We start from the raw sequence: 11,317 nt of genomic DNA on the forward strand, positions 1-11,317 counted from the left end.
TACCTATTTATAGAGGTCCTGAAAAGGAATACAGGAAGATCATGTTCTAAAGCCACGAATATAACATCTTTAGAGGTCCTGATCGGTCGAGTCAATATGCCTTATCCAAAACCCCCTTCCTCCCTCCCTCCCTCCCTCCCTCCCTCTCTCTCTCTCTCTCTCTCTCTCTCTCTCTCTCTCTCTCTCTCTCAGATGGGAAAGATCAAAGCTGACTTACAAATGGAGGAATAAATTCCTCGTGCATGCATGGAGGAACGGTTTTGTGTAATATTTACACTGTGCGAAAAGGTCCATCGCTAGAGATCTGGATGAATGGCTTTAATTTGAATATGGAATTTATCAATAATTACATTGTGGGAGGCCAACTTGAGTTGTGTTAGAAGTCAATATTCTTCAAGTTTAGTTGCTTCAAAAAAGTCTTCTCACACAACATTAATGAGTAGATCTATACTCATATGAATATCTAGATGTCTTTGAGCAATGCGAGCTGTACTAAAATTGGTCCATACATCAAACAATGTGGCAAAAGTATAAATGAATATTTGAATAAGTGGGTCATATTTAACACTCAATCAAAATTGGTCACATCGCTTAATGTGCCGGTTTTTTGGAAAGGGTCTTCATACACTAAATTGTTGCCTAAGAACGACAAAAGATTAGTCGGCCTTAAGAGATTAGAATAGTGGAATAAAGCTTGTATTATGCGCTGCTTATGGCTGATATTTGCTCAGGTGTGGTCTATATGGGTGGCTTGGCTAAAAGTTTATAAGCTTAAAAACAGGTCTCTTTTGGACTTTGAAGATCCCAGCTGATGCATCTTATGTTTGGGAGGAAAATCTCGAAAGTTAAGAGAGGTGTTTAGGCCTCATTTGAAACATGTAATAGGTGATAGTTCTTCCGTTTTATCTTGGCATGGTGACTGGCATCCTGTTGGTTCTCTGCTTGTTCATTTTCCTGCTAGAATTGTCTATGATTCTGCATTGTCGTTTCAAGCAAAGGCACAGGATGTGATTCAAGACTTATCTTGGCATTGGCCAACTCCCAGCTCTGACGATTGAGTTAGGATTCAAGCTCACTTGTGTGGATTCTTAATGCTGAATCCTTCTGTTGCTGATCGAGCAAGTCGGATATTGACTCCACCTAGTACACTCAGAATTGGGAGTGCCTGGAACTTGCTAAGTGGAAGAAGTCCAAAAGGTATCATGTAGAAAGCTGGTTTGGCTCAATCCCTGTATTCCTCGACAACGTTTTATTGCCTAGCTAAATGCACGGTCGACTAGAGTGGGACGTGCAGGTCTCTCCACTCTGTTGTTCTTGTAATTCTGCCAATGAAGACAGAGACCACTTTTTTTTTTTTTTGGATGTTCTCTCTCTCTCTCTGCAATTTTGGAGGGCCATTTTGCGGCGTCATTTTGTTGGTATTGTTCCTGGAAGTAAAGCTACTTGGGCTTGTTCTGTACTTGGAGGAAAGACATTCCCCAAGTTGCCGTTCAAGTTCTCTTGGTGTGCTTTTTTTTTTACTGTATCTGGAGTGCCGGGAACAATTGTCTCCACAACTCCTCTTTTGCTAAGCTCTTCCTCAATTCTTACTCAAATCAAGAGATCGATTACACATAAGAATAGCATTGGTGTCAATGTTAAAAGCAAGGTGTCTATTAAATGGCGTAAACCTCTGAGTTGCAACTGGGGACTCGATGATTCGGTCTCTTTGTTTGGAGCAGGATTGCTCAGCCTGCTTTGTGACTTCTTGTGAATATGGTCTGTATTATGGGGAAAGACAAAACTTACTAATTACCAATTTTTCAAAATGAGCGCAGCAACAATACTTAAAGGTTTTGGCTATTGGTTGATTGAGAACTTAAAAGGTTTTAGCTTGGTTAATTGAGGATTTAAGGATTCAAAAAAGCATCATTAAGTCTCGAGCTTGCCAAATATTGGTGGAATTGAAGTGTCCGAAATGACAAGCAGTAAATGCCCAAATATTTCACTCTAGGAGCCATGCCAAATTTATGATGATCACATTCCACTGAGGGTGAGCACAAGATTTAATTGGGGCTTTTTAAAGTCCTCAGTTAATCAAAATACAATCTTAAATTTATAATTAAGCAAACATTCGAAATGTTAAGTCATGTTTTTGCATAGGTAAGTTAATTGAAATCAGGTGAAAGTAATTCTTTTTACTAATAGTTTTTTGACATTTATTAACTCCTTTATAGATCTGTTAGTACGGGAAAAAGTTCTATCAGTAGAACCGTCCGTTAAAGAATCACCCAAAGAGATGATGTAGAACTATCATTTAATTGGATATCAGCACTTTGCCGATGCTTAAAGAAGGGAATGAAGTCTGTGATATAAATGCAAGATCCTTTAAACTTCAAGTCCAATTCCAGCTTGAATTTAGATTACTTGGAATTTTTATTTTTATTTTTTTTTGGGAGGGGGGTTTCTGAAAGACTGTTTTGAGGTTGAATTCATAAGTTCCAACTCGTCAAACTCTGACCACATCAACTCGAAGTTCATATACATCAACATCCCCCCGAATGAGGTGTTACGTCTTGAAAACATGCCCTTAGAGCGAACATCTAGTCCAAGCATGGACATATCGACATTATCTTTATCCATATGTTTTACTTTGAATGATTTTCCAAGAAAGTTATCGGCCAATGTCCAATAGAAACATCACTATCGACAGATCCTATTCGCAGGGCTCTTATCAATCAACCGTTAGGTCCATCGGGCTTGGATCGCCCATGCGGTCCAATGAGCTACGACAATGAATGTACCCCATTCGAGCCTCGTTCAATCTGAGAGAATAGAGCAACGAGATTAGAATCAACGAGCCAAAACATAACCTTTCACAAGTCAAATCTCTCCATAAAACCAATTCATAATTCATATTATTAATCGGTTTTACATACCGAATCAAATCACATTTTATAAACTATATTTTCACAAAGAAGGTTGTGCAAACCCAAAAATATGTCCTCTCTCCCGACTCCGTTCATCAGACAACATATATATACAAATATATGTATATATAAAATATTTCACAATTCATTTGTCACACTATTTCAAATTGTCTTTCTCATTAAACATTTCCCAAATCATTTAAACTTTCACGGCACCTTCCATGATACATTTGTTGAACAATTCTCAAATGAATAAAAAGTAATAACTGCCCAATCCATAGTTCTGCATCGAGTATGCTATGACCATTACTTTTGCCTTTTAGACAAATCACAATTTATACATAATATACCTTATACTTTTCATTTTCAAAACATGAGTTTACATATTCAAATAAGAGATAGCACCACTTACCTGGAAATGCCCAAACTAAACAACACGTAGCTAGATGAGTCAACAATCTCGCAATCCTATCAATTAAACAAGAATCAACATTAAGGCTCCATTCGTTTCACGGAAAATGACTTCCAGAAAAACGTTTTCTAGATTTTTCAACGTTTGTTTCACAAAGAATAAACTAATCAAAGAAAATGTTTTCCATTATTAGAAAAAAAAAAAAAAACAACCTTTAAAAAGTGAGGAAAATGTCTTTCACTTTTCAAAAGTGGAAAACATTTTCCATAACTTCTTCCACCCTGCTTCTTTTCACAAAACACATTTTTGTTTTATTTTTATGCTTTTTTTTTCTTTTTCTTTTTTTTAAATCAAGCTTTTAATTTTTTTTTTTTCATTTCCTTCCTTTTCATCTTCTTCCTTGGCCTTGGCCAGTCGCCAGCCACAATGGCAACCGACGACCGATCGCAAGTTAGCTCGAGCCTCATCCCAGGCCGATGAGGCTCCGCTTAGCCCGATCTGGCGAAGCTAAGCTCACTCAAGCCCGGTGAGCTCGGGTCTCGCCAAATTCGGCAAGTCCGGGCTAGGCTTAGGCCTCACCCGAGCTCGCCGAGGTTTGCTAGGCTCGCGATCCGCGAGCTCGCCGAATCTAGCGGTAGAGCTTGGGCTCCTGATCTAGGCAAACCCGAGCTCTGCAGCCAGATTCGGCGAGCTCGCAGCTCGCTTAAATCGGCTGAGCCTCAAGCTCGCTAGATTTGGCGACCACGTCTTGGTCGGCCGTCGGGCAACCGACCATCGTCAAGCATGTGGCGGCGGAGGAAGGAGGAGGAAGGAAAATAAAAAGGAAAAAAATAAAAGAAAGAAAAATGATAAATAATAAAAATTTCGAAAAATACAAATAATTAAAATTCATTAAAAATATATATAAATAAAGCTAATTTTTTTGGTCAATTAAAAATATTAAAATTCAATTTTTTGATAATTTTACAATAAAATTAGCTAACAAGCAAGTGGAAATATTTTCCACTCAAAGTTCAAGTTTCAGTCTAACATCGAAAAATATAGTTATTTTCCAAGAAAATGACTTCCTAGAAAATATTTTCTAAAAACATGATATTTTTCATGAAACGAATGAACCCTAAAACTAAGTAAAACTTGGCCTCAACTATGAAATGGCTAAATTACGCCTAAAGTCTAACAAAACGGTTATCCTCATTAACAAATCACTTATTTGAACTGATTACTTAAACCTAAATGCAACGCAAAACTCGAACGCAAAATTCTCAAACTTTGTTCCAACAAAATCATTGCTTCAAATCAATTCCGGTCAAACCCACGGCTCCACAATGCCATAAAGCACCATTTCCATGAAATCCAAAGCTTCACAACTCAAAAATCGAACTTCACGGTTCTACTGTCACATAACTTTGAATTTGAACCCTAAAACCTGCAAACTACCCCAATTGGACAAACGAGGCATACGAATACTTACCAGGCATTGCGATACGTAATTGATTCAGCTTGGCGAGGTCCCCGTGGCGCGAGGACACTCTCTCTTTTCCTCTCTCTTTCCTTCCTTTCTTTTCCCTCTTTTATTTTCCTTCCATTCCTCGTGCGTGAGCTCACGGTTTACTTTCTAGCCGAGACGGCCACTTCTGTTTCTTCTGTTGACCAAGTCTTTCTCGCTCTGTCTCTTTTGTTTTTTTTTTTTTAAGTGGGTCCACTACCTTTGACTTTCTCAACTAAAAAGGCCAGTATTACAAAGTATCTCTCAGAAGTCAAATGATTTCGATAATCAAACCTGCACAATGGAGAGTTCTTTCTCCACATAGCAAAACCACGGAAATCAGTTTTGATTCCTTCTTTCTTTTCGAATATGTTAATATAAGTGATTCACATCTTTCACAAACCTTCTTGTGCGGGCTTCCAATGCACCTTTTGGCCGGGAGAAAGATAGGCACCTTCAAAGAAGAAGAGAAGGCCTAACATGAACATGAAGAGCACGTCAGATATGCCAAGATGACCTGCCTGGTGACCCTGCAATCGTACGTGTCCGTCGACCAGAAGGGCAACCATGATCAAAGCCTCATGCAAGAAGCAGGCAAGTCATCCTTGGCTAACAAACAGGACTCGTCACCTCATGTAAGGCCTCCCTTCCTCGCAAATATGTTTCAATTCCTCTCACTGTGTGATGTGATGAATAAAAAGGACAGACAAAGTTGTATCTTCATGGAGTGATTGCTTTTTGAAGGAAGAAGAAGCCTAACATGAAAGATGAGAGACTTTCTGACTAGCCAAGGAGACTGCCTGATACCGGGCAAGAACTACTCGAACCGATATCAGTTCAATCCGAGTAAATCGACTTCAGAGCAGGCAAGTCATCCTTGGCTACCAATTGAGACTCTTGTCTTCATGTTAGCCTTTCTTCTTCTTCTTCTTCTCCTACTCAAGTCCAATGCCTCAATTTTTCGCTTGCACTCCTGTCTCGATTTATAGGAACTGGAACCGACCATGAGATCAGATTCCAAGGCCCACCAATATTTTTGTAGGACCTCCTTGAGTCAATTCACCCCATACAAATCGTCTCTTTTGAAATTTTCTTTCTTTCTGATAAGCCTGCAATAATTCTGATCACTCTCTTAGGTATGACAAGCCCCAATAGATTCTATTCTTTGTATGAGCAGGTCTTACAGGTGTGTAATGATCACTGAGCCAAGCAAAAAAGCCCGCCCAAAATCTTTGAGAAGATATCAATGGGTGGCTATAAATCAGGTATTCATCACTATCATCCTGTTGCATTTTCCTTGAGGCAACTTTGTTAAAGTCAATATTCCTGGGCTTTAGTCACATGTCACCCAAAAAAAAAAAAAAAAAAAGTTGCGGCTTCATGTAGTTCTTGAATGTCGATGCATTTCATGGACCAGGCCCAACTTGCCAATGAGCTTTATCAGATGATTTTTTGGGATATTAATCTGAATAAGATGATTAAAATGAGGTCTCACATGATCCAGAGTTTGAACTTAGTATTTACTTGTATGTGAGAACTGCTTGAATGTGCCGACACTAGATATGAACGGCGAAGAGAAAAGATAATTGACAAATCCTGCAGAATAAGGTTACTATTTTGGTCCATAAAGCCAAAGCTAGCCATACTGCTTTTAGTTTGAATCCAAAGACAATTTGATTCTCTACACGACTCTTATCCTTGACGATGGGTTTATGGGTATCTCTGCTTCTGACTTTCACAATGCCTCCACATGGAAGGTTTCTGACCTTTCTCCTTCAAAAGCAGCACAATATCTAATCCAAAAGGTTCTTGTTCTGAATTGGGATCCCTGACTAGAGTTGAATTCTATTATTAAGCCAACCTTTTTCAGCGAGAGAATTCTGGGCAAGCAGTCTGGTCGATCCCCGTATCCTTCAATTCTTTCTTTTCTTTTTTGTGGGTTCGTACGCGATCCAAATGGCATGAAGAAATCAACTTGCGAAAGATGCCCTGCGGAGGAAAAGTCAATGACTGTGCCACTAAACATAAGGGTTCCTTTTTGGTGCTGGTTGACTTTGCTCAGTCGGCTTACATCTTGCACTTCTTTTGGGGATTTAAATTCCGTTCATTAAAAAAAAAAAATCCATTTATTGCAATACCTCCCAAAAAAAAAAAAAAAATACCCAGATGGGGACCGGTTGAATTACATGCTGTAGGCCGAAAATATGGTCATCAATCAGAGTGAGAATATCACGGAAAAAGCAAAAAAGAATGCAATTCCTTCGACAGTCTTCACTCTCATTTCCCTCTGAAATTTTCAAATTTGGAACGCACAGAGATTTTTCTATGCGTAGCTTCCCAAGTGCAGCTCAGGAAAGGTTTTTGAATTCAGGTTCCTAGACATCTGTCGAGAGCTTCTAAATGTAGAGAGAAAGAGAAACACTTGAGGTAGGACGTTTCAGAGTTTTTGTTACAAGAGCATGCATCGACACTGAATTAGACCTTCATTTCTCCGATTTGAAAAGCACTAGTGCAGAAACGGTTGTCAAAGCAAAGAGCCTTTTAGTTCTGGTATGGTATCTGCGAAAGAGATGAGTATGTTCAGAGAAGGGTAATATAGAATCATTTCACGATAAGCCTGTCCAGAGGCCGATGAAAAAGTTAGTTTCTACGAGTGTTGCCTGAATATTACCATGTTCTGTACAGATGGACACGGTTGGTTCGTTCGATTTATCCATTAGCAGATGAATCACAGATGGACACACAATTCATGAGCACCGCTTCTGGATGTAATTTTTCGGTGAATTTTGGATAGAATAAACCTTCTTTGCATTACGAGGGACACAATTATACCGGCTAATTATCTGATGCGGGGTGTACAGGAGTTAAACATTCACCCATTTAGAAGAATGATTACATATGTGAGACTTAATATCCCCACAATAAGCTCTCTTGCAGAAGATCTTCAATGCATACAGTTGAACAGTTGAACAGTTGAAAATTAGCGAGTGAGAATAGATGCAGGCAGATTTCATAAACATCATCTAACCCACAAAATGATGGGCACTAAAAGAAACGAGAATGTAAACGCCAAAAAATAACTCTTTCAACTATTATGGACAACTTGTCCGTACATATCTAAGGAGATGTGAAAAAGACAAGCTCGTGAAGATTAAATAGGTAGCTCCTCCATCACCAAGTAACAAAAATATTTATACGCATCGAAAGAAGGCAAGCTAAACTGTATGCTCTAGTGGAAGATGAAAAGGATCAGCAAAAGAAGGAACCAAGAGTCAATATCCCTCCTCTTCCCTACACACGGCAGACAAAACCTGCAACTCTGTTGAAACTCTTCCAAGTCACTCCAGGGGATGAGACGAGAGATTGTTGGCGGATGTGATGGTAAGAGCCAGGTAGCAGAAGAAGGCCAAATACGAGAAAACAACCGAGACCATCACTTGGTTGCAGAACTTGGTCACTCTGTTGCAAAGGGCAACCCAACCCATTTTCTCCTCCCCGTAGCGACCCACATTCCCAATAGCCGTCCCCGCCGCACACGCAGATATCATCAGCACCATCATTGCCTGCCTCGTCAGAATAAATTCACCAGTTGTATCCAAAAGTCAAATTGAAGAAGCCACTCATGAGTAACAGTCCATATATCTATTCTTTTAAGCACTCTTTTAAGTTAAGAACGAGAGCTTTTGAATATCTATTTGACCAAGTCAATACCACACTACAAGTTCACTAATAACTGGTTCACCTACACTATCGGGCGAATGCTGGTAAGGTATTCAAACAGTTTCGATCCTAGGTAAATGTTTGTGCCAGCATCTATATTTTTCATCTCAATTATGAAGTCGATCCCTTGCCATTAATCCTCCTCTCGGTATAATTTCCTGCTCAATTCCCTGCGCTTGCATCTATACTCCTATCAACACGTAGTGAACCCGATCTTACTATAGCACTTACAGGTACACCGATAAGTATGCCAGTTCCCCTGAAGCCAATGTATGCCAAAATTATCGAAACAAATTAGAAACAAGCGATGCCCTTACAGTACCATGTTGAAACATTCTGTTCTTAAAAAGTTAATGATCATGTCTTGGCCCTTGGGGCCTAATTGGCGATGGATTATGGAAGCGGCCACCAAGTGCTATAATTAAGCAAGAAAAAGGCCTTCAAATAGAAACATCACCAGCTCGAAGAGCCCAAATCAACCCAAAACAGTTATGGCAATTCTGTACTCTGAACACATGCCCAGTAACCTTCACACACAGAAGAAAACGAAAATAGTATATAATACAGAAAGTGAGCAACTAGTTACCAAATCGTGCAAGAACAGGAAGAAGTAGTTCCTGGGAGTCGACCCCGATCGACTGATGAAGCGGAGCAGGATCAGCGACAGCAACGAGAAGCCACCCACTACGGCGTCCGCACCCAGCAGAAACCTGAAACGCAGCCCCCCATCAAAGTCAATCCTCCATCACCGCTCGTCGCGGCGATCGCAAATACGCGCGCGGTCAGTCGGGTTCCTTTTCTTCTCTTCTCCAGTGTCTCACCTGAAGGCGGAAGCGTAGCTGTAGTAAGCCCGGAACTTGATGCCGAACAACACGATGGTCTCGTCGCTGGTGACCAGCACGGCGAGCGCGACCAGCGCCGACACGAGGGCCGAGGCCCGGAGCGAGGCCTGCGCGATCAGGAACCGCCGGCGCGCCTGGCTGGAGACGGCCGGGAACTTCCCCGGGAAGGAGTTCTGCGCTTTCGCCGTCTCGATCGCCATCTCGGTGAAGAGGAAAGTAGTGGAAAAGCAAAGGGTAAAGCGCAGAGCGCAGAGCGCAGGGCGCAGATTTTACGGGAATTTATAATATAGAGAGGGAGATGGGTTTGGATATTTGGTAGTGTGGAAGTGGGAACGGGGAGATCCGACGGCTGAGATTCATTGCGCGACGTGATCGGACGCCTGCTCCCCCAACCTGATGTGACGACGAAGAAACGGGTAGTCCACAGGAGTCAGTGTCAGCTCGAGCAAAATTTACTGAAAAGAAAAAAAAAAAATTAGAGATAAACAAGTCGCGTAAGGAGATTGAAAAAATATGGTCCGTTTGGATTTTCTGCGAGAATTTCGTGCATCTACCTAATCGATTTATTTGGAAAAAGACGCGTGACTGGAAAGTTTGTACCCCTAAGTTTCTAAAATTTGCACGTGGGAGGCCGAAGTTTGTAAAATGTCACGTGAAGAACTGATGACAAAATTAATACATTTGTCTCGATTGTTTTAGAATAAGATGATTTTTATTACTTGTATAAGTTGAAATAATCGATTGACGAGAAATATTTTTATTATCGATAATAATCTATTTTAAATATTTTCAAATAAAAATATTTATTTGTTCATTTGTTTGTTATAAGTGATCGAACAAACAAAGCCATAGTATCAATTATCGTTTTATTTGGCTATAAAATATGGGGAATTTTCTTCTCGTGAAGTTGGGTTTATGAACTTCCTACAACAATTGACTGATATAGCCAATTTCAAATATCTAAGCGAATAGGGAAAAGAGAAGTTCATATCAAGCACTTAAATTTATGATTGGTTAGGAACAAAGTAGTATGAATTTCCACCGAATATGTATCTTTGATACATGTGGTTATATTTGAGAAGATATTCTCCAAATTATTTATTTTTCGCGAAATAAACGAAATCTTAATATCGATTATTATGCATACAAAATTATTACCATGGGTAGTATTTTTGAAACTTATAGAACTATACTAATCAGCTTGTTTTATCCGACTTTAATTTAGGGGGAGTTTTTTTCTTGTGAAGTTGGGTTTCCCAACTTCTTAAGGGACTTGACTGATATAGCTAATTTTGAATATTTAAGTGATTAGGGAAAAGAGAAGCTCGAATCAAGCACTTGAATATATAATTGGTTAGGAATAATGAAGTGCGAATTTCCATCGGATACGCATCTTCAAACTTTTTTAAACAAGCAAATTTGAATTTCGTGTGCGATTGATGCACAGATTCAGATAAGGTTTTCAAACCGTTCGATTTACTGATTTTAGATTTTATTTCCCAAATTGCAAAGTCTAATAGGATGTAATTTTTCCGACATTAGGTGGAATAATAGTTGGTTATGCATATCTACAAGCCTTCGCATGTAGCTCATATTGATGCAATTTCTGGGATTATTTGTGTGGCCAAGCAAAGCAAGATCGTAGTGGGAGTACAACTCGGACTCCTCCGACCGGGCTATTGTTTTCACAAGTCATCTCAAATATCTGTTGACCATTCTGGCGGTGAACATATTTAGTCTTGGATAACACGCGTTAGTTGCAATGGCCACTTCCTGAAAACTAAAGCCCACCATCCACCTCATTATATAAAAAAAAAAGAATATAATATCTTTAATGCTTTAAAAGAATTGGGTATTTGAAGGCACCGTTTGCTATTGGCTGGGTGTTTTGAAACGACGGTTGGTTTCTCCTATCTTCTATTCAATCAAGCAAGCCTTTCGGATCTTC

General features: G+C 39.7%; 1 protein-coding gene across 1 annotated transcript; it reads right to left on the bottom strand.

The window, feature by feature from the left end:
• Positions 1-7,870: 7,870 nt before the first annotated feature.
• Positions 7,871-9,636, bottom strand: LOC104419111 (CASP-like protein 1F2). Its single transcript, XM_039302259.1, has 3 exons — positions 9,349-9,636; positions 9,114-9,237; positions 7,871-8,370 (listed from the first exon to the last, which is right to left on the bottom strand). Exons 1-3 carry the CDS (start codon positions 9,567-9,569, stop codon positions 8,146-8,148), a joined length of 570 nt encoding a protein of 189 aa, XP_039158193.1. The 5' UTR covers positions 9,570-9,636; the 3' UTR covers positions 7,871-8,145.
• Between the last annotated feature and the right edge of the window lie 1,681 nt (positions 9,637-11,317).

The sequence above is a fragment of the Eucalyptus grandis genome, chromosome 9 (genome assembly GCF_016545825.1).
Source record: "Eucalyptus grandis isolate ANBG69807.140 chromosome 9, ASM1654582v1, whole genome shotgun sequence".
NCBI lineage: Eukaryota > Viridiplantae > Streptophyta > Magnoliopsida > Myrtales > Myrtaceae > Eucalyptus > Eucalyptus grandis.

Bases quoted from the DNA above. Each gene is read 5' to 3' on its own strand.
- LOC104419111 (XM_039302259.1), bottom strand. From the start codon at position 9,569: ATGGCGATCGAGACGGCGAAAGCGCAGAACTCCTTCCCGGGGAAGTTC. The intron at 9,238-9,348 runs GTGAGACACTGG...GCTGCGTTTCAG, and splicing joins AGCTACGCTTCCGCCTTCAG to GTTTCTGCTGGGTGCGGACG. The intron at 8,371-9,113 runs GTAACTAGTTGC...CTGACGAGGCAG, and splicing joins TCCTGTTCTTGCACGATTTG to GCAATGATGGTGCTGATGAT.